Raw genomic sequence first — 24,706 nt, 5'->3', positions numbered from 1 at the left:
AGGGAATTAATAAATCCTTCATGGACTGAGGCTTAACAGTGACTGGATGGTAAAAAGGTGAGCTGAGCTAAAGCCTGTCTGGCCACACTGTCATAGATTGGATTGGTGTGGCTTTGTCACTGTAATTATTAACCCCTCTCAAAACAAATGAAATTGCCTTGGGATGCACTTTCATTTGATTACACATTCTTGATCAAATTCAGAAGATGACATCTCTGTTATGATGTTTAATTTAATCTAATTGCATAATATTACAATATCGGACTAATGATGCAAGAGTGCCTTGCTGGGACTTCGACTTAATGTATCAGGAGTCTTGCTGCACAGCGGGCTGCTCCTTAATTAGCCCTGATATTTAAACTAGAACCAGGAGGAGGGGTTGCTAAGCTGGGGAATCACTGCCCACGTGTGAGCTCCAGGGCTGATAAGCTTTGTGGCGTCCTGCTGTGACTGTGATCCGAAATGCTTCCACACATCGGAGGGCAGATAACTGTCAGCACGAAGGATTACTCAGCATATTGAAATTCATTTTATAGGCTAATAGAAATCATTTTATTTAGTCGTTAATGGACTCAGACACTCTTTTTTTTTGCCAAGTGTCAGAACAGTAGATATTTTTTCTATTAAGGCCTGACATCCAGTAAAAGTACAGATCATATTTGTCATAGTTAAGAATCTTAATTTGTTACATTCCGAGTTAACAGAAGCTCATCAGTCATCTTATTGTAAAGAGTGATGGTGCTTTCCTCACAGCTAACACCATATCCTGCATTTCCTCTTGACTCAAAGAGACAAAAACTTGATGACTCAGCAGAGGGGGGGTCACTTTGTTTTTTCCCAGGAAAACAAAGTGAATTAGAATTAACTCTGAGCGCACTAGTCAGAATTAACTGAGTTAATTCCCCCACCATTAACCATTAATCACCTTGGAAAACAACACAGATAGTACACACATTGGGCGGAGAATGGATGCTTGTGTGATGAATCGCTTCTCACAACAAGTGACATCATAAGGAGCTGTTGACTTTTAGCAAGAGAAATATGTAATGCATTCTGCAGCAATTCCTTTCTCCCTGAAATGACTAACTAAAATTAAGTGTTTCCACTTTTAATATGACGCATTATGCTACTGAAAAACAAGGACATCTGTTAAGAGAAAATATAGCATTAAAAGTGATAGTTCCATAACTGTACATGCCATAAAATCGATACTTCACCGAAGCGTCTTTTATTTTAAGGATTAAATCTTCTTGAGTTCACGCCTGCAGTCAGTTTTAGATAAGCCAATTATTGATATTGTTCATGTTGGTCTGGGAATGTGACAATGCACTGCAGTCCCCATGTGTTCAGACAAAGGATATCCCAAAACTCTGTGAACAAATGTGTTATAGTTTGATTAATGCAAAGTTGATTTATGAGACAAAACAAGTAGGGTTGACACAAAAATAACCAAAAGGCCACCATACCCACAGTGAGATAGCATCATGACAGCATTATTCTCCAGGTTTACTTTCTGATAGAACTAGAGATTTTCTCTAAGTGGATACAATCATAAACAGTCCCAAAACAAAACAAAAACAAAATGCTGATTAAGAGAACTTTTTTTACTTTTCAGCATCACTGTCAGTCCAAGCATGCATCCAGATCAGTAAAAAACAGAAAAGGCTTCTGCAGAAGAACATTTCAGAATAGTAGAAATATCAAAAATGAATCAAACAAAATATCTGTGGAGTCAAATGAAAAGAGTTATGGGCAAGATATTGTCAAAATCTTATAGATTTTAGGACATTTTGTGAGGTAAATTGGACTTAATATGTGTCGTGATGATAGACTCCTACCAAGGTAAATTACTGTAACTGAACCAATAGGTGTTTCGGCAAAGTTTTAGTTTGTATGTGCACGGCTCACAACCAGCTTGATGCAGCCTATTGTTTCTTATATTTTTTTCTCCTTCTTATAGATTTGCTTGTGAAGTTTTGACAGGTATATACACAAGTTGTGAAATAATTTATCATAGTTTCATTCATGCCCCCCAAAAACATGTCATTTAAACAGGGCTATGTTGACGTATTATATTTATGGATGTCAAGGGGAGACGGCTGAAATTCTTTCATATAAAAAGCACAAGCAGGGAGCATCAAGAGAAACTAATCATTTGTCTTATTTTGCCTCCGATTTTTTCAGTAAAGTAAGATTTCACCTAACCACATAGTATAAGGAATAAAAATACCACAGCAATATCCATGAGTTGCAATAGGCAATTTAAACAATGTGATGTGATCAGAATTTTTTTAAACAGCATATCAACAATTTCTCACTCTGTAAAGTAAGAAAATATATAGGACGTTGTAGTTATACAATTTTGAAGTCTTGTTTATGTTTAGCTCACTGACAAATTTCCTACCCAAAAATAATAAACCGGTTGTTTGCTTCACTGATGACCTCAATTGATTTTCCATATAAATGTATGAAATAGCCTTAAAAAACTGCCCTCTTTCCCCTATAACATCTTTTGCTTCTTGGTTTGTTTAGCCAATAAGAGTAGAATTGACATCTGAATAGAATATAACAGTTTATAATGAATGTTACAACACCCCAAATGAAGATCATTTCAATATGACATAGACAGGGATTGTGAAAAAAGACTTTTAGAGCATCCAGTATATAGACCGTTTTAAATGCACGTCAAAGCAGAAAACAAACATTCAGAAAACATAGATATTTGCTTAGTCATTATGTGTTAGTGAGCATCCATCTTGATCCCTAAGCAAATGTTTAACTGGCTTTATGCAGCGGTAAGGTCCAAGTCATGTGTCCAAAGCCTCAGCAGATTTCAGTTCAATCTCAGAGTGATTAGCAAGGCTTTTCAGTCTATCCTTAGTGTCCCTTGCATCTGATTAGCAGGCAGGCCAACGTCTGCAGGGGAGCTTTTGGACTGGTTTGCGGATCAAATGCTTGCAACACTCCCGGTGTTTCTTTAGGAACTTCCATCCCACTTTCTACAGCTTTGGGAATATATTTCATTTTTGCCTTGTATAATTTACTGGATTATGGGTGTATGCAATGTAAGTATTCTTCTTCTTCTTCTTCTTCTTCTTCTTCTTAATATTCACCATAGTTTAGCTGAACTGCTCCTTTGCTTGGATATTCCTATCAGGTTTTTTTTTTTTTTTTTGCAGGATGGTAGTTTAATTTTGCTGGTTCGAACTTTTCCCAGACCTTTTGACCAACACAAGGCCTAAGATATATAACCCATTAATCAAGGGGTCCAAAGCCTTGTGTATTATTAGTTAAAGACAAAGAAAACTTTTACATTATTAATTCAGCGAGTAGAAGAAGGCACTTTATTAGTTTAGCAATACATAAGTTACTGCTCTTTTGTTTCTACCATCATTCAGAAATATGTAGATTTATTTTTTGAGTATTTGACTCCCGTTAAATTCATAGAACACCAAGACTGTATTACCAACGAATATTAATATTTATATGGTAAAGATTATCCTCTACTGTAGGTAATGAAGCGGCATTGAAAGATCTGACAAAGAATATTCTGTGGACAACAAAAATGGGCACATTTTATTTATGATTTCTAAAATTCTGAATTAACAGAACAATAAGCCTTTTGTTCTAGATATATTTTTAATAAAATGCACGCGTTGCCTATAAATGTGAAAAAAATCAAATAAAAACGTTGAAAGCACGATCTAAAGGCATTGCAGTAAATGACTTTTCCTGGCCGCATTTTTCCACAAGGATTTTTTTTTTTACTATAATAAACCGTTGCTAATACAAAAAAAGAGGTTGACAGACACAGCAGTTCTTTATGAATGTCAGTCAAGCTTAGCCTATTTTACCACTTCCAAAATTTCGTGCTTTACATTTTATTGTTGACAAGAAGGCATTTCATTCCTTCAGAATTGTCCTCAACCCTCTAAGTACTGCCACAATAGGAATACATTGTGCTTAGTGATATTTTGACTATGGTTAGTAATCCGTGTATTTTTGTTGCAGGAGAAACTGGCAAACAGTCTATTTTTGTCAGAGAAGGGAGACAATCACCAAGGTAATGTCCACTTTCACTGCTTGTACAAACGTAAGCTTGTTATTTAAAGTCACTCGGGGGATTTATTTGTGGCTTTATAGCCATTATCCGTGCCTCCATTTACCGTTTGATCTCCGCACCAGTCAGTACAATCCCTATGTAAGAACCATGTCCTTTGCATCCTGCTTAAAATGGGAAAGATAAATGTAGATTATGACTATTTTTATCTGCCAGCACTGCAAGCCAAGGCATTAGGGAGTCTGCTGCGCTTGAAAACTAACCAAAGTAGTCTGTGGAGTTTACTTTATGATGTCATTATCATCATAGTGCACGTCTGGTCTGGTAAATTTCTACTTTTCTGGTTGTCAGCCCTGTATTTGGGAAGATTCTTAGTAGAGCAATTTCAGATTTTTAACAAGAGAACCCAAAATGCTGCAAGTTTTCCTTATCAATATTCCATGAAAACTTACAGTTGTATTATCCTGGTTGCACGAACAGTCCAGAAATGATCTTCCTGCGAGAAAATTTCTGTATAGACCAGATATTTGGTTAAATTAGACCAAAAAAAAAAAGAGAAAATAATTTACAAATTTACATATTCGGACATATTCAATTGCACTTTCTGGGTGATTTATTTTCAGGAAGATTGTGGTAAATTCAAAATTAATCTTCTCCACATCTACATCTGCATCTATAACGCTGCCATATTCTACCTCCTTGACATAACATTTAGTTTTCAAATGTAAAATGTTTAGGTTAATACATCTCACCCCTTTCTGTCTTCATAAGCATGTCTTCCAGCTTTTCATGACTTTCTCATCTTTCTTTTAGTGTTGGGTTAAGGGGAGTCATGAGGAAAAGTTGTGGACCACCTGTCTCTAGGCCGCTTGTGAAAACCATGTCAAACGTCCGTCAGAGTTTGTCCCACCACCTTCTCCTGCTCTTCTGACATCTCAGGCCCAGTCATCAATGCCGCGACACGCCAAAATGTCTCATCACAAGCGCAACTTCCACTGCTTCAATGCAGTTGGAGGGGAAGGCTCCCACAAGTCCTCTCAGCCTTTAGATCATCACACCACCCGGCTACCAAAGATACCGCAGCGTGGCATGGCGGCCTATCATGAACTGGAGCAGGAATACTGTCTTTGCTCGGCATGTCGACAAGCGCACACTTTAGACGATGTAGAGAACCAGCTGTTGCCTTTCTACCATGCACACCCACCATATCATCATCATCACCCTCACCGGTATGTTCTCAGTGGGCCAAGCAGACATGAAGAGACTCATGCAGCCAATGACTGTCACCTACATCACCAAAGATATGATAAAACGATTGTGCTGGTGAAAAACAGCGACCCTTCATTTAGGAAGACCATAATATTGCACCGTAGGGGTCTGCACAGCTTTGGTCTGTTCTTGGAAGATGTTTCTGAACTCATGCAGTACAACATCAGGAAGCTGTACACTCAAGAGGGCTGTAAGGTAAGATGAACTAAATAGGGCGACTCCAAGTCAGTTTTACTTTTTATTGTAGCTTTCTTTTACTTGAATTTATTGTTGAAAGTTTTTTTTCTTTCATTTAGTTTATGAACAAATCTAATGATCGTGGTTATGCTAGGAATACATTTTGCTTGCATTGTTTTGGTGTCATAAAAATAAAAGAAAAAAATGATGTCATGTTAAAACAATGTTTATGAGAAAGACTGAAAACTAGAGTGAAGTTAAGGGCTGTAGTGACAGAACAAGCGCAGATCCAAATCCAAGCTGCATGCTAATCAGATCCACAGGTTAAGGCATGAGCAACGCAAGTCATTCATTGTAATCCTATGTAACTTTTTATATTTTAAGGCTTAGTGAATATGTCAAAATATGTCATTAAGCAAAAAGGATAACATCTCCAGTTTGAACACTTAAGATAAGCTAAAATATTATCACATAACATCTTTCACTTAACTTCAGGCAATGGATGAATATCTTGTTATAGCTTACAGTAAATTACACAACAACCATATTTTGATCCAACTAAGTACTATTTTCCTCCTAAAGAATATAGAAAGTAATTACACAATAAGCAGGTGCTTAATACTTCTAATTACATCAAGGAAGGATTTTGAAAATCCTCCCTGCGTATGAATTGACCAAGAAGGATAATTTGTGCTATTATTAAGGAACGTATTCAAAACAGCTCTTAATCTGGAGACAAAGCCTTTGTTAAATAGTAAACACTATCCTCCCCTGATATGGGTGTAATCCAATCCAGTTGACAGTGTTTACTTAAATTATGATTTTGTTATGTAAATAAAATCTCATGCAAAAGGAGAGAGGGTAGTTATTGGTGTGGCAAGTCAGGCATAAGTGGCATTAATAACCCCAGTGTCTTAAGAAAATATTGGTGTTATTTATCACGTGAACTAAGTAGCTTTTATGAGTCAAGTGGGGTAGGGATTATTAGTGTGTGTGCGTATGAGGGAATGAAACGGGGATATTCCTTCACACAGCCATTCAGATTGTGGATATCTCCCCAGAAGCCCATTAATCTTTGTCGAATCAGAGCTATTTTTGAGCGAGGAGAAACAGGTCAATGTTGAAACTTTGCTGCTTTGATACCAGAGGTGTTTCGTAAATGTGACTTCCACGGTGGCAATTAATTATCTTCACCTGGGCTTTGTGTGACCACAGACGAAGCCATTCATCTCCCTTCTCTGAGTCTGGATTTAAAATTTGAAAGTGCAAAGTCATCAAAACCAAATATACATGAGCAAAATGAAAATAATTCAATACTTCAACCTGTTTTTATTTATTTATTTATTTATTTATTTATTTTTGCCATTTCCCTGTTGCCAATATAAAACCTTGGCGGTAGTATTTGATGCTGAAAAGCGTACATGGAAATAAAGTTGGAAACTGGTGAAGTTTTATATATGTGCTAGATATTGTACAGCTTCTACTTTCAAATATTATATTGGACATTCCCTTTAAGAAGCTAAAAATTGAAAGTTGCACTCAGTTGGTATATAGCAAATAGTATATAGCATTGTGGAAAAAAGCGTCATGTTATATTAGAAAATAAGCATTTAGCTTCATTATTAAGATTAACTAATTTATTAACTTGCAAAACTAGATATTTGTTATCAAACTATTAAAGATGTGTTGAAAATCTGAGTTTTCAAAGCTAATTTTAGGTATTAAGTAAAAGGCCTATGAATATTGTTAACATCTTAAATACAACCTAATTGCACAGATGCAACTTCTGTGTTTATGTCTTTATTACAGTTTATTAAATTTTCTAATAATTTGGGGGTTTTGTTTTCGTGATCAAATAGGTTGTGATATTATTTGGAAAACAAGTGGAATGGCATCCTAAATTTACTAAACACACCTCGGGGGCAGCGTGTACAATAAGGAGCTCCGAATTTAGTCAGTGAATTGGTGTTGTCTGTCAAGTTTAAAATTAAACAACGCTCTTCTCTTGCAGATTGACAGCGTACAAAGCCTTCTGCAGTGCCCAGGCGTTCTCGTTTGTGTGGGACGGGAGCCTTCTCACCCATTAGTCGTGGAGGATTTTGAGAAAACATCAAGCTGTAAACTTCCGAAGCTGAGTGGGAAGTCATGTCCCGCAGAACGCACTGACGGAAATGAAAGTAAGCGAAACAATTTTTGTTTGTTCACAGAACAACATCTTGACCCAATATGTGTTAAGTTAAAGGTCAAAGAATTGTCTTCAGTGCCAGACACATTTTCATTTTATCATGTTAGATTCCATGTCATCAAAAGCAAGCGATTCTCTGACTTTTGTTAATTGTCCACAGATGCAAAAGATCACTAATTTTATTTTTTATTTTTTGCTTCTTCCCTACTGCTGTTTGATTAATTAAGGACTCGCCACAAAGACAAGTATCATTCTCCCAAACCTGGGAGATGACAAGAGAGCCACCAAGCACTCAGTATCATCTGACAAATCTGTACCAGATGGGAGAGACTCTCCGGACTTCGTTAATTCCTGTCCACCTAGTGGCAACAGTGTGAGAGAAGATGACATAGAAAAACGGGTTCGCGTTAATAAAGATGGAAGTTTGTCCATGGAGATGAAAGTATGCTTCAGACTACCAAATGACGAAACGTTACACTGGTCTACAACAGTAAAAAAGACAGCAGGGCGAACCTACGACTACATCAAAGCCCACGGCGATCCTAACGTAGCACAAATTAGTGACGTGAACTGTTCAGAATCAGAAATCATGTCTGCTGATGAGGCTTATTTCACTCAGCACTATCAGGGGCACAAGGAGAAACCTCACTGTCCTTACTGCTGCAGTCACTGCCAGGGTTATGAGACCTCCATGGTACCAGGGGCACACGGTGCAAGGCGGTGCAGTCATACTTCTAGTTCAAGTGCATCCTCCCGTAGAGTGGTTTCTAGAAAGACAGTGATTGAAAAACAAACCATGTCGAGATCAAGTGAAGAGCTCGCAGACCACGTGGTGGAGACATGCATTACGGAAAGCATTGAGGCAGCTGAAATGGTGGAGTTTTGCACCATACAGAGGAAGGCGTGTTCACCAAAGTGCAATATGAAACTATCCACTGTGGACAATGGTGAGACCACTGGTTTATATAAGTTTCCAAAGAACGTTGATCTCAAAACTGCTCAAGAACCAAACCAAAAGGAAGAAGAAGAACCCAGATCTGCTACATGTGCAGGCGATGTTGATGATGGGTCATTGTCCCAAATTAGCAGCCCTGACAGAAAAGAGGCTAATGGAAGTGAAGTGCTGGATTCAGGTTTGCCTTTTCCAAATCCATCTCAAGTCCCAAAAGACAAAGCATCAAAAACATCAGAGAAACGTAGCAAGCCAAAAACTTCAAAACCTCCTCATATCTGCCACTGTGGACAATCTGAAGGTGTTCAGATTGAACCAAAAGAAAAAAATACAACCAGAGATTTAGAAGAAGGTCAGATGGAAAAAGTTGAATCGAGTTGCATGTCTGTGAAATCACATGCAGCTTGGAGTTCATCTAAATTAGAAGAAATTCAGAAAGTCGACTGTTCAGAAGTGGGGCGAGGATCCAAAAGTGCCATGTCAGTTAATTCAAATGCCTCAACAAACTGCAATTCTGCTGTTCCAGATGTTTCGACTGAAGGATTTCAAATCAGTGACGACAAAGAAAAGAAAGAGAGAACGTCCAGTAGCCTATCTGTGAAATCCTTTAAGTCCACTAAATCTGTAAAGGCACCACCACCACCGCAACATCAGCCAGAAGAGGATGAGGATGATTCAGAGCTGAGGACACAGAGTTCCCTGTCTGCTTTATCCAGTGTGTCCGCTGAATTAAAAAACATAGCACAAGAAGAATCAGAGGAGGAGGACAATCAGGTTACAGCTGAAGAAAACGAGGACAATAGTGCAATATCAGAGAAGTCTAAAGGTTCAAGGACTCCAGAAGATAAAACTGAGGAAAACCTAGAAGACAATCAAGTTGAAGGGGGAAAAAGATCAAGTTTAATATCTGCTGCTTCTGGGAAGTCAATACTCAAGTCGGTATCTCCAACATCCAGGGCATCTGTGAGAGCGACCAGTGCTTTGTCAGCAAAATCCAGAGAATCAAAGACCCCTGAGATTTATGATACAAAAAAGGCAGACATCACGGAAAATGATAACACTGGAGATGAGAGTGAACTGAGAACACAAAGCAAACTGTCAGTCAAATCCGAAAAGTCTGTCAAATCAAACATATCTGCAAAATCAAACAAATTAAATCAAACAAAGGATTATTATTGCAACATCACAGAAACACCAGATACTTCCGAAGCAAGAGCATCAAGTGTGGGGTCAGAAGCATCAGCTGGGTCAAAATCTGTGATGGGAACTGAACAAAACTCCTGTGGAGATGACGGGACAACTGAAAGAGGAGGGAGTGTCATGTCAGTAAAGTCTGGCAAGTCACACACCTCTGCGGCGTCTTTAAAGTCAGAAACCTCTCAAGTTTCAACAACTCACTCTGGTAATTTGTGTAGTAAAAGAAATGATCTGCATGCTACTGCGGGGAGATCAAGTTGCATGTCAGATAAATCCATTAAGTCAGACATTTCAGTAAGATCAAGTAACCCGAAAGACTGTGACAAGTTGAATAAAGACAACGTGGCAGATGAGGAGCAGCGAGGACCTAGTGCTATGTCAGCAAAATCAAATGTGACAACCGAATCGACCTTCTCTAAAGCTTCAGGAAAATCTAATCTGTCAAAGCAAAGTGATGCTGTTGTTGAAGGAACTCCTGGAGATCACGCTGAACAAAGAGAAAGAGCTCCAAGCAATATATCAACCGCATCTGCTCAATCCTCAAAATCACATGCTTCTGCAGGATTTGTAGAGGAGGAAAGCTCTGAAGGCTGTTGTAATCCCTCCGACGGAATATTTAGTGGAGAAGAGATTGAGCGGAGATCAGTGAGCTCAATGTCGGTCCAGTCACTTAAGTCAAATATCTCTTTAAGATCAGGTAGAACAAACGGTGCTACTTGTACTCAAGCTGCTGATGCCACTGAGTCATTTCTTCCAGACAGTGAGGAAATGAATCCTGAAAACAGAGCAGAAAACTGTACATCAGCCAAATCGGTTGAGTCACAAACAGGGAGACCAACAAGTGCTAAGTCTGCTACATCCACAAAATCAAAACATTCTACTAAATCTACCAAATCAAATGCTTCCAACATATGCTCAAGCAGAAGGCCTGGTGAAGACACCACTGAAGAGGCAATTCCAGAGAGAGCTCCGAGTGTACTTTCAGTCAGATCTACAAAGTCAACTATTTCCATTGACTCTACAAAATCAAAGTGTTCTATCCATGATCGACAGGAGAAAAGCTCCAGTCAAGAAAACGACAAAGAGCTGCTTCAGGAAAGACCAACAAGCAAAGGGTCACATGTTTCAGAAAGGTCTGTAAAGTCTGCAGAAAGACCACGTAGTGTTTTATCAGACAAATCAAAAGTTTGTGATGTTGAGTCATGTGCATCTGTTGAAATTTCTGATTGTGAAAATGCCACTGAAGAGAGAGCTTTGAGTGCACTGTCAACGGAAACTGTAAGGTCAACTACATCTGCCAAATCTACTAAGGCAGCAGAACATTATGAACTTCACGAAAACATAACTAATAACGGAGAAATGGTGGAAAGAGCTGCAAGTAACATGTCTGCCAGATCAGAAAAATCAACAAAATCAAACATTTCAACAGTTTCTAAACGGTCAAAGGTTGATGCAGGTTGCTTGGAGGTTGTCTACCCTGATGAAAGCGTTGTTGAAGGAGAGAATGAATGCAGATCAGTGTCATCACTGTCAGTTGACTCAATTGTTTCGACTAAATCAAATAAGTCAATGCAGTCAGCTAGAGGAGAGGAAGATGGAACACTTATCAACAAAGAAGAGAGATGCAAACATGGTGAGGAAAGATCACTGAGCAGCATGTCAGCCAAATCCATCCAGTCATGCGTGTCGGAAATATCAACGAAGTCTGAAGGAAGAACACCAAGTTCTGTAAAAACTAGTACTACTGAGGCTTTTTCAGGAAAGTGCCCTGATGAAAGTAACATTGAGGAAGCACAAGCGAGAGCAGAGAGCGTGATGTCATCCAAAACTGAAAGGTCAACAAGCTCTGCCAAATCAAACAAATCAAAAGGACTGGGTAGTCGAGCAGATGAAAATAAGGTCAATAATAACGGACATGTGGAGAGATCCCCAAGCAATTTGTCAGTCAGATCAGAAAAATCAACAAAATCGAATGCCTCTAAAGGAAGCAAAAGATTAAAAGTTTCCAAAATCTGTTTGGAAAATGAGGCTGCAGATTCTGAGGAAAGAGGCAATGGAAGTGAAGACAAACCTTTATCACCTCAGTCAGTTAGATCAAATACATCTATAAAATCAAATAAATCAAAATATTGCACTGATGCGCCAGTTGCAAAAAGGTCAGACAATTTTAATTCAGACATTGAAAATGACAAAGAGGCAAATATAGAAAGAGCACCAAGCAGAACGTCAACAATTTCAATCCAGTCAAGTGTCTCAGAAATTTCTACCAAGTCTGAAGAGAGAGCAGCAAGTGGTTTGACAGAAAAATCGCACACTTCAGTGATGTCAGACCTAAAACATATTTCTGAAGTACCATCTGAAATACCTGCCCCTCCTGATGAGGCAGGCAGTGAAGATGAAGAGAGAACAAGTGTCATGTCAGTCAAATCAATTAATTCATCAGTTTCTGATAAATCAACCAAGTCAGCAAGTCTGGATTGTGAGAAACGCACAGAGAGATCGTCCAGTAACCTGTCAATCAAATCAGGGAGATCAGCGAAATCAAATGCATCCAAAAGGTCAAAGGTTTACGAAGTCGATTTGGAGAACAGTGCTGACAATTCTGATGTAATAGTTGTTGAAGGGGAGAGTGAAGGAAGCACCTTTAGTGTAGTGTCTGCTCAGTCTGTAAAATCAGAGTGTGAAAGGTGTGATGATGAACATGAAAATCCCGAAAGACCACCAAGCAGCACCTCGGCTAAATCAGTCATCTCACATATATCTGAAAAATCTGCCAGGTCAGCAAACAGACCACCAAGTGCTTTGTCTGCAAAATCAGCAAAGTCTGTCAAATCAAATATATCTGATGCAATGTCTGGCAAAACTGTAGAAAGTCAAGAAAGAACAAACAGCGTTCTGTCATCCAAAACTGCTAAGTCAGCTACGTCGACGAAATCTCCTAAAGTAAAAGAACATACAAGCCCAACAGAAGAAGATGATGGGGAACATGAAGACAGAAATCCGAGCAGTATGTCTGCCAGGTCAGTGACATCAGCAAAGTCAAACATCTCCAAAGTATCCCAGGAATCAAAAGCCTCTGCTGTCACTTGTGAGCTAAGTGCTAAAAGTGGTAACGAAGATGACTGTCAAGAAGAGCACAGTGAGAGCAGATCAATGAGTTCAATGTCAATCCATTCTGTCAAGTCAGATATTTCTGCAAGGTCAGGCACGTTGAAATGTTCAAGTGATATCGCAGTTCAAGAGATAATCACACGATCAAATTCACCCGCTTCAGTTATTTCTATAAAGTCAAATAGCTCTGGCGTTTTTTCTGATACTAACCAAACTGGGGAGAGAATGGATAACAAAACATCTCAGGACAGATCAGAGAGTGCGATGTCTGCAACAGAGGGATGTGTATGTGGTCTCGATCAGGTAGAAAGACCAGCAAGCAATTTATCAGTAAATTCTGCAAAATCGGCAATGTCAAATGTTACTGGGACATCTACAAAATCAAAAACTTCTAACGTCCCCTCTGAACATGAACAGGAAATTACTGCCTCAGATACTGAAGAGGAAGGAAACTCGTCGTCATCACAGCTGACCGAGTCAAAGGTTTCTGGTTGTTCAAAAAAATCCAGATGCTCTGATGTTGCAGCTGCTCGGAGCATTGAGACCCCAAGTGGAGACAACAGTGATGAAACAATGCAAGACAGAGCTGAAAGCTGTACATCCGTTAAAACAGGTTGCTCCCATGTATCTGAAAGAAGCACTGGCTCTAAAGTCTTTAGTCAGGCTAATGAAGAGGTGGATGAACATGAAAAAAGAAAAGAGAGTGCATCCAACACTTTGTCGGCTGAACTGGCAAAATCACTGTCCACAGAGTCAGAAAAGTCTGTGAAATCTAGTGGCTCAAACCCTGATGGTATACCAGATGAAGATTACGTTGCAGAAAGTAACAGCATTGCAGAGAGAGCAGGAAGTCGGGTGTCTGACAGATCTGCAAAGTCAAAATCTTCATCAAAATCCAAGAGATCAACAGGGGGAGATTTAGGTAAAGAAAACTCCGAAGAAGAGAGCTTAGAGAGAGCGCCGAGTTGCATGTCTACTAGCTCAGTAACAGAGTCAGTTGAGGAAGCTGCAAGTACAAGGTCATCAAAACCAAACATTTCGAGAATTTCAGCAACTGCTTCTCAGGTTTTGAACACTACTCTCAATGATGAAAACACTAATGAAAGGTCATCAAGCAACATCTCAACAAATGTAAAAACTTCATCAAGAGTGACAACGCCGTCTGAAGTTACTTCAGTGGACGGCACTTCAAACGGAGAAGGAAAAATACAAAGACCGCCCAGCACTTCGTCAGCAAAATCTGCTAAATCTTCAAAGTCCAGTAAATCTACCAAATCTTCTAAGTTACAAATCTCCAATAAACCAGATGACGAAATAAGTGTGGACGACATGAAGCGTCCACCAAGTAAGTCATCAATCAAATCAACAATATCAAGGCATTCAGATGGCGGATCAAACAATTCTGAAATGTTAGCCATTTCTCCTGAAAATGTTGCTGATGAGAACAAAAGTGACATTGAGATAAGAACTTTGAGTCCTGTTTCTGCTAAATCCCTTAAGACAAATGTATCATCTGTCTCTACAAAATCAAAAGCTTCACATTCACAAAAAGCCAAAGAAGAAGATCAGTCACAGAGGTCTCACAGTGTGTTGTCAATAAAGTCTGACATGTCTTCAAGAACCATACAGTCAAATGGATCTTGCGTCATCCCTAGGGAGGAGACTGGGATGGATGAAGACAATAAGTCAACGTCAGAAGCAAAATCAAGCAAATTAATAGATCCTGATATTCCTAAGGAAGAATCTGACCCTCATAATGATGGAAACACTTCAGAGAAATCTGAGGGAACACAGAGTCCTATATCAACAAAATCCCGAAAATCAAAAAATTCTTGTGTCCCAACCGAAGAAAGTTCTACATATGTGGAAGAGAGAGCATTTAGTCCTGTGTCAACAAAATCAGCAAAGTCTGATCCATCTGAAGCACTAAGCAGATCTGAAGTGCCCTCGTTAATGATTGAGGAGAGCGAAGACAGATCCTCTACTGCCACGTCGTCAAAGTCCAAGGTTTCAGGGCGTTCAAAAAAGTCAAGGACCTCAGAGATTCATGGATCAAAAAGTTCAAAAAAGTCACAAAGTTCTTTGAGTGTACACTCACATGCGTCTAAGTCTAAAAAAAATAATGCAACAGATGTCTCCACTGCCAGCGTGGTTTCTGAGAACACAGAAAGTGTGACTCCTTCAGAAGTCAAAGAAGGCCCAGCTGATAAAAGAAGTTCTAAGACCAATAGGTCAAGAGAGCAGGGTAAAGAAGATCCAGGCATTTGCCTAAATAAACATCCAGTAATTTGCCACGCAGACTCAGATGAAAGTGACCTGTCACAAACCCTGTCTTGTTCAGATAAAGAGATTTGTGAAACTTCCTCCCCTGGAAAATCCAAATCTCATGTTTCTGACAGGATAGTAAATGGTTCAGTAGAAGCCACAGACACTATCTCTGATAAAAGTCATACAGGCAGTAAACATAAGGAAAAGAACGATGGTGGTGACTTTGAGCTGGTTCCATCTATCTTACCTAACGCATCCCCCACCGAAGTAGTAAATGAATGGCTTAAAACCTTACCAACAGAGAGAGTCCTTTATGAAATGGAGGAACTTAATGAAAACAGCGATGGAGTAAAAGACAATGTTGTAGCTGAGGAAAAAGATACAGCAGAGAATGCTGAGAAGAATGAGTCTGAAGCTGAAAATTTAAAAGAGGTAAATGACGTGGACAATGTCCAAAATGACTGTCCAACTTGCTTAGAGACACCAACTGAAGGTAATACCTGTACACAGAGGGAAGATGACTCAGCAAAGTTCAACTCTTCCATACAAGTTATGAAAGTACTTTTAAACCCCAAGCTTGACAGATGCAACAGTTTACCAGAAATCTCACCTGTATATGGGCGTAAGCTAAGTACCTCAGCTCAAGGTCTTTTAGATTGCCTTGTAAAGTTGCAGTTAATAGATCACGACCCTAAGAATGCAAATGAAAAGAATGAAAGATATCAGGAGCTAATGAGTATTCTTCAGTCCCTGTGGCTTTCCAATCCCTCAGAAGAGGAGCATGTACAAAATACTAGCGATCATCATTCTGTTGAGGGCGAGTACAATCACACCTCATCCTCTGGTGTGGATGTAAACAGTGGATCCACTGGTTCTGGGAAGAGTAGTGATGGAGTGAAGAGCAGCGACAATGCAAATGTTGATGGATCTCAACCTCAGAACAGTTTAATAGAGAAAACATACAAAGAAACAGATGCCCAGTGGAAACCAGAAATAGAAGAAGTAAGCCAGGAAGAGGAGGATCCAGCCACAGACGAAACGATAAGAAGCAACGACAGTCCGAGAGAACCACCTGAAACGCCATCGTCCTCGAACAAAAGCTCTGGAGAATCCAGCAGTAATGCCGAAAAACTCTCCAAGAAATTGTCTCAAGATTTTGATCCCGTTTGGGTGCTAACGTTGCTAAATAAAATAGAGAAGCAGTTTATGACACATTATGTCGGTGCAATGAAAGAGTTAAAAGTTCGATGGAGCCTCGGAGATACCGATCAGCTTGACACAATGATAGACGAACTCAAAACCGAGGTGCACAACAAAATTCAAATAAGCATCGACAGAGAAGTGAGGAAAATTCAAGGCAGAGCGGGGTTGCCAAGACCCCCAACAGAGGCAACACCCAGAACCTCAAGTAAACAAAGAGAAGAAAGAAGACGGGGGCTGAAGCTCAAGCTCCAACAGTCAATGGATTCACAAGGTGAAAAAAGCGATTCAACAACAGGGACATTATACAGCGACCAGCGAGGTGAAAATATTGATGAATACTGTCCATGTGAAACATGTGTGGAGCAAAACTTTAATTCCACACCACCTCTCTCCACGGAAGTAAGAAGAACCCCACCCGTTGTTATGGACTACGACCTGAAAAAGATTCTGATGGAGAAAACCACAATTGATTGTGCAGCTCCCTGTGGGAATGACGATGACACAATGACGGCGGAAACACTTGTTGAAAAAGTTATTATTGGTGCAATAAAGGAAGTAGAAATCAATAAAATGCAACAAGTTGGAGAGGAAACCTTTGAATTTACAGCAGATGAAAAGGAAGCAGACGATGCCTGCCGAGACGATCCGACAACTATTGAAGAATCAGTTAAAGTTTTTGCTGTAGACAATGAGAAGGAGGAGACAGGCAAAGCAGGAGTTGAAAGACCAGGAAGTGAGAGTGGAGCCATACATGCTGAAGAAACAGCTTCAGAAGAAGTGACTGATGATGCAATCACACCAGGTGGAGAAAGTGGATTCGATCTGAATAGTAAAACAGCAGAGAAAGATACACATATGTTGAGCAGCGTCTCTGAGGATGAGGATGAAGAAGTAACTGCGGCAATGCCAGTTAAATATATCACCGCTTCTACTAAACAGTTCCCTAACCATGCAGATGAAGTTAATGGCGACACTGCTGCTTTTGTCAATACTGAAGTCCAAAGCAAAGAAGAAACAGAGAAAGATGTTTCAGTGGACGCGTCATTGTCAACCAAACTGGAAGCTTCCCAGGAGGATGCAAAAAAGGATTGGGTTAAGTTGAGGAGGCGGTTGCTCCCATCAGTGCAAATAATTGTTCGCATGAAAAATAAGAAACAATCAATGATGACTGCTGAGAAACAATCAATGATGACTGCTGAGAAACAATCAATGATGACTGAAATGGTGAAGGATCAGACTGAAGAAGAAAGTGAAACAGAAACTGATGTGGTACAACAAACTATAACTTTAAGTGAAAATGAGCCATCAGAAGAGATTGAATGTAGCGAGACTGAAGATAAAGAACCTGCAGTTGAGGTTAAAGCAGCACAAACATCTGATGTCAAATCCAGCGAGGAAGAGAATGAGGAGAGTTTCTTAGAGGTGGGATCTAATGCAACCTTGTCGGAAGATGAAAAAGAAGCTATGGAAACATCCTCGGTAGCCACGAGTGAGCATACCCCTGTGGCAATCTTAACTGACCAGAAATCGGACATGGAGGAAGTCGGGGAAGGTACCGGTACCACCAGTGACCAGAACGCTGCAGAGGAGTCCGGTGGCAGTAGCGATGAAGATGAAAGTGAAGATGAAAGGGAAGATGAAAGGGAGGCCACAATTAATGAATTATCAAGTATACAAGAAGAAGAAACAACTGGCGATGAGCTTTCTGTTGCAAGTGAAACAGAACTGAAGAAAAAAAAAGTCTCTGCAGTTGGATATGAAGGCACAAAAAAGAACGACGAGGCAGAATCAGAGGTTCAAGCATCAGAACGAGAAGAGTTTGAAGAGGACAGCACAGTTGGTCAGGAAGAGACAATTTCTCCAGTCAATTCCAAAGATTCTCCTGATGAGAGTGAAGCAGCCGTAGCTGAAACCTCTGGAGAATCAGACGAGGGTGCAACAACAGAAGACGAAACGGATGTTAAAAAACAAACTGCAGTCTCAGGAGAATATGAAACTGTAATAGCAGCCAGCCCTGATCAATCTGACCGTGAGAAAGCCAATGAAGCAGGGCAGGTCAATCCACAAGAGGTTACGGATGCAGAGGTTTGTAAGGGTTCTTCAACTAAAAGTGAAGATGAAAATGAAGAATCAGAGACAGCTATAAGTGAGCATAAATCCGAGAAAGATTCAGCAGAGGAAGAAGGAACCGACACAGATGAAGAGAAGCTTCCCACTGTCAGTGCAGATGAGTTTGCAGATGAAAACGGGGATTCATCAACAGAAGACGAATCGTCAGAAGAAGACAGTAAAGAAGCAACCACCGAAGATGAGATTTCTACTCGTAAAGAGATTTTTCCTGCACAAAACGGTGAATCAAAGGATGCGACCGCTGAAGAGGAAGCTATAGCAGAGAGGACGGAGAATGAAGAAGCAGGAACAGTTGACGGTGAAGAAACTGGCACTGCCAGTGAGAGTGACTCTGCAGAAGACATAAACGGCACCACAAATGACGACGACAATGCTGAGGAGAATGATGACATGAGTAGTGAATTGTCAATTGAATGTGCTGAAAATCAGACAAAAGATGAGCAGACTGGGGAAGGAGCAACTGCAGAATGTACAAGTGTGCACACATTTGAAGAAGCAGAAGAGGAAGAAGCGGTTGACTGTAAAGAGGAGACGGGTAAAGTAAAACATATGCACGGTCTTGGTCTCGCAAGTGAAGCTGAACACGACCAAGATGAAGATGAGATTGATGCAGATACAACTGAAAATGAATCTGGTAAGGATGAAGTGGAGGAAACCACAAGCAGGCAGGGATCTGACTCAGAAGATGAGACGAATGAAGAGAAAGAAGATAAGCAGAAAGAAGAACAAAGTATTGAGGCCACTGATGCTGAAGAGGAAGATACGGTTAAAAGCAAGAGTGACTCTGTAGAGGGTAACGATGCCTCTTCGAATGATGAAACTTCATCTGCAGAAGCGGAACATGAAACCGACAAGGTCTATATTGTAGCAAACGAAAAAGAGCCAGAGCAAACATCAGGTGGCGAAGAGTCTGATGTTTCCTCAGACACTGATCCTGAATCTGCAATCGAAGGGAGCTCCAAAGCTGTGAGTGAAAATGAATCTGAGGCAGAAGGCAGCAGCTCAGCAATAGATGATGAAAAGTCTGCAAACAACTTAAGAGCAGGCAAAGGTGAAACCACAGGTCAGGAGGACACATCAACAGTTAAAGATGGTGATGATGATGATGATGATGATGATGATGATGATGATGATGATGATGAGTCAGGAGAAGAGGATTCAGATGCCAAGTCTGAAGATGAGGTTGTAGATACGACTCCACAAGAACGCACTGATGACAGTGAGTCTTTGAGTCAGGCTGAACCTGTTGAACAACTTTTCTTGGCCAAAGAACTTGAATTATCAGGAAAAATGGAAGAGAGCATTGAAGTTTTTCAAGAAGAAAAAAGAAAAGAAGACACAACACCTCTTGAAGAATCTGAATCAGTCGAAAATGAAAGTGACTCTGAATCCAAATGTGAAGACTGCTCTGAAGCTGTCACGGAAGGGCAAGAAAATTATAAACTATCAGGTGAAGATGTGAGTGATGTAGAAATGATTGGCAGCGAGATCACAAAGAGCGACAGTGGAGAAAAATCCAGATCTAAAGACCAGCGTGAAAAAGAGTGTGCACGTGAAGAATCTGCAGACGAAGCAGAAGATGAATCTGTAGAAGAGAAGGAGCCACAATTTACTGAAAACAAAGATGCCACAACAGCTGCTTTGAATGACAGCGTCAAGGATTCTGAAAAGGAAGACGAAGATTCTGACACACCCGCTGAAGGCTGGAGTGGAAGCTTAGGAGACTCAGCTGACGGAGAAGACGAAGCCGAGGAAGACTCAGAACCTGAAGAAGACACTGCTGATGGAGAGAAGCCTTTTGTTGCAGACAAGCTGGGGAGTTTAGATGCAACCAAGAAAACTGCCAAGAAAACACTGCTAATCCCTCTTGATGCTTTGATGAAAGAGAGAGCTGAGTCGGAGGATGGCGCTTTTGCTGATATTGAAGATTCTGAGACTGAGATGCATGGCCAAGACGATGTTACAAGCCTCGAGTCAAAGAGTTTGGAAAAGTTATAAGTTGACAAAAAAAAAAAAAAAAAAAAAGCATCAAGAGATTTGATTGCTTGATGAATATGATTCTGGAAATTGCAAATGATCTCATTCATCAGAAATGTGAAGGTAAAACTCCTTAGATCTTCAAATTCAACAAAGGATAACAATAAAGTTTAGATTGCTCTTGTAACTTTGGATTTACTATGTTATTAATTTCAGATAACCATAAACTGGATGCACTTTGTTTTTTGTTTTTTTGGAGAATATGAAAAGAGAATCTGAGATACTTGAATGTATATACTGTATTTAGTAAGTTTCCATAAACAGTATAAGATTGTAGTGCATTTATTCTGTTGTGGCAGAATATATTCTCTTTGTAGGACTAAAATATGTTTGACCACATTTTGTCTAAATAAGTTCTATTAAAAACAAAGTCATATATTTTTCTAGTCAATAAAACAATGATTATATATGTGGTAATTTTTAGCCCACAACAGTGTGGGTTCAGGGCTCACCATGGCTGCATGACAGGTGAATAACAGGGATGAGAGTTAATATTCATTATTTTGATGCATAATATGATTTTTGCTTTGTTTCTTAGCCCATGCAGATGTGTATCAAAGTACATTCTTCTTAAGTAAGCTTTTGCTGAGTGTGCTGCAGAAACTGCACAAACTGTAACATCTTCTAAAATAAAAACTTAAAGTGGCATCTTGGTTCATTTTTGTTTTCATCAAAACAAATTTAACGTTTGTAAAAGATATATGATCGTTCTCCTATAAGAAAAAAAAAGACTTTATGTTTCCTATGCAGTTTTAAGTGATTCATTCATAAATGCTGATATCATGCTAGATTCTTAGAAAAAAATGTGTATTAAAAAACAAAATAAAACAAACGAAAACTTACTACTAAAAGCCAAGTCAAAAAATTTCCATAGGTAAAAATCTATCACACACAGCATCTTTTGTGTAAATGGTTGTTTTCTTGTCCTATTGAGCTAATATTATAATTATGAACATAATCTATCACTGACCTTAACAGTGTACTTTACTGATCATTATTTCTGACTATGTAGGATATTATAAGCGTCATTATTTAACATCTTTATGCAGCATAGTGACTAGGAGAGCATCAGGACCTCAATGGAGAATTCTTTTATTGTCTTTCTGCAGTGAAGCCCAGACAGAGTTGATGTATGTGCCCTTCCCACAGTTTCTCGCTACAGTCTCATGTGGTCATGTGACACAGATAATTGGTGTCAGTCTGACTGACTGGTTAACACAGTAGTGGGCAGTGTGATCCTGGTTGGAGTTGGATTTAACACTTAATCTTAACCTAGGTGTTTAAAATAAAAATAATCTGATCACAGTAACAGCTGTGAACTGATCTAAAGGGTTGGCTTTTTTTACACTGTTTGGTAAGAAAAGAGACAAACTGAATATGAAGAAAAGTTGTACAAACCAGCGATTCTGAGTTTTGTCATACAGAGACATTGGTTCAGTGATTGAGAGAATATCATTTTCGCATTGTAAAATATCTATAAATGTTTAGAATCAACATTACTGAGAAGACTGTTTAAATTTCACTTACAAGTTCAGTCTCACATTGAGTCGATAACAGCAACGTTTAGTTTTATCCTATTCAAATCCAGACCATCTGAAGATATTAAAAGTTGCAAATAAATGAAACCCCATCATGTCAGCATATCTGACACATGTGAGATTTAAAAATACAAAGCTCTAGACAGTGATGTTCCCAACAATGCCTTTCTAAGCAATCCCATAGCGCATATCCGGTGACACCAGGCTGAGGGACATTTAAAAAAAATTCAGCACTAACAGACAACATATGTATGTGGCATATATTTGGTGTGCATGCAAAGTGATACGCAAATGTCTCATTTCAGACAAACTGATACATAAATGCAAATGACTGGAACTTTAAAATTAAACTATCATTAGTATCGTTACAGGGAGCTTGTGATGAATATGGGTAGATAAAATAGAATTTGATCGCCGTCCAGACAACTTTTGTCAGCAACAATTCTGACGAAACAGTTAATTTGACAAAAAAGTTAATTATGAGAGAATAATGAACTTATTATCAAGTTGTGTCATGAAGTTTCCAGCTGAAAGACAAAATTTTTAGATGATCTATAAATAAGTTAAAATTTGCAATTTAAACAACTCGAACCAATTCATGTCACATCTCTACGTCAGATGTGCTCTGCCCCCAAGTGGCCAAAACAAAAAACAAAAAACATCCAATGATCAATCCATTTTATTATTACATCTCCATCACTCAGGCTTATTTTTACAAAAACCAGATAAATACAATGAGAGTTTAAAGCATTTACAAACATAAGTGAGGAACAGTAGCTTGAAAAACTATATAATTAAACTACGAGGAATGATCTTGTTTTTTGTAAAAAAAAAAAAAAAAAATAGGTAAAATAAGCATAAAGAAAACCAATAAATAAAAGGAGTTGTGAATCCTGAAAAAAAAACAGAAACATTATGCTGTCTTGCTTGACACTCAGAGATTAATTTAATCTTCAAATCTTTTGGATAAGCAAAGAGTTTCTGAGGAAGCACCTGCTTGCTGGCCGTTGGCAGTAATTTCCACAGTAAACACTGGAAGAGTGAGGAACGTCATCCGGAGCACAATAATACGGGGCTTTCCCGCAGCCATGTTTACCTCAGAGCAACTTGCCTGCAGAGCAGCTGCAAAGACCTGCTTCCAGCTACAGCGCTGCAGAGTCCAACAGCATGAGCACTTCAAACCAAGTTTCAACGGCTCTTTTCAACTTTGAAAGTACACTGTGGAGAAATGCAAAAAAATTCATCAGAATAGATGTCATGATCATAGAATGAGTACTCTCAACATCCTGTTGATTAAAAATTAAACATACATGTCGATAATATAAATCCAAAAAAATCAGTTCATAAATGAAATTATTTGCAATGAGGTGAAAGTAAACGGAAGAAAATCTTTTGGAATCATGAATAAATGTAAATACAAAAAGACACTACAAATGGTTAGCAGTGGCCCTGTTTAGATCATGTTATCATGGGATACCCTCATCAAAAACACTCTCGGAGTGTTGCTTTGGTTCATTCATGCACGCTTGAGGATTTCTTGAATCCTCCATAGCCGCTATTTGAAGGTGCCTAAACGTTTGCTCCCACAAATCGCAGCCACAACTCCTCCTTGGAGCTGCTGTCTCCAGCCGAGCTTCCACCTCACAGAGCGAAATGAGTGGATTTTTCAGAAAGACAATGGGATGGGTCAAAATCACGCCAAAGCAATAGAATGCAACCAGATTTTCTGTAGTAGAAGCCTTGATTACTGTCGTTAGCAAGAAAAGCTTTCATGACGATTTTTACAGAAAGATTATTATCTACATTTGTTTCTCTGGACATTTGTCTTCATTTCACATGACTTATTTCAATGACTGATTTGTGTTGCTTGCATATTGCTTGTGTTGCTTCCTTAATCTGGTATGAATTTCACTTTAGAGCATGCTGCAAAACAGCTGCTGATGTTAGCTTGAAGGACAATTAGGTTTGTCCAAATGTTTCTCTCCAGGGACAGCGACGCTGTGTGTTCATTGAGCAGTGGAGGTGGATTGTTGCATTTATTGTTCATCACCTTGTCTTTTTATGGCAAATAGAAAAACAAGACTTCTCACTTCATGTGTGACAGAGGATACAAGTGGTTCCCACACAGACAGGAAGTCAAAAGGGGGCCTCTTGTGATACAGAGGGGGATACATAATTAAGGATGGTGTGTTTGCGTGTGCTTGCAAGAATGTGTATGAGTAAATCACATCTTGGATGAACTAAACAACTGCATGCCTTCCTTTAAATGTTAGATTTTTCACAATTTTGCATAACATACACATGTCACACACACAAAAGTATGTCTTTCAATCTTCTTTGCTTTGACTTCCATTCATTTTCATTCATTTCTATCACTCAACCATGACCTTTACCATAAACCTAACCATTACCATGACCAGTATTTGCCCAAACCTAAGCCTAACCTTAGTCCTAATCTTAACCCCTAACCCAATAATAGCATCACAACATTAACACTCACAGCTGTTACCATGCAAACAAGTGCACACAAGAGACATTTTCATTTTCATACAGCGCACACTCACAATAATAATGGGAAT

General features: G+C 39.2%; 1 protein-coding gene across 1 annotated transcript; it reads left to right on the top strand.

Annotated features, from left to right (window-relative positions):
- rp1l1b (rp1 like 1b) lies at positions 1-21,235 on the top strand. Its single transcript, XM_081602334.1, has 5 exons — positions 1-3,065; positions 4,012-4,063; positions 4,874-5,524; positions 7,518-7,683; positions 7,919-21,235. The coding sequence occupies exons 3-5, from the start codon at positions 5,012-5,014 to the stop codon at positions 20,548-20,550; spliced, it is 13,311 nt and encodes a 4,436-aa protein (XP_081458460.1). The 5' UTR covers positions 1-3,065; positions 4,012-4,063; positions 4,874-5,011; the 3' UTR covers positions 20,551-21,235.
- The last annotated feature ends 3,471 nt before the right edge of the window (positions 21,236-24,706 follow it).

The sequence above is a fragment of the Poecilia reticulata genome, chromosome 21 (assembly GCF_904066995.2).
Source record: "Poecilia reticulata chromosome 21, P_reticulata-male-v2, whole genome shotgun sequence".
In the NCBI taxonomy this organism is placed as follows: domain Eukaryota; kingdom Metazoa; phylum Chordata; class Actinopteri; order Cyprinodontiformes; family Poeciliidae; genus Poecilia; species Poecilia reticulata.
Note: the sequence above shows the minus strand (reverse complement) of the source record. Positions and strands in the feature narration are given on the sequence as shown.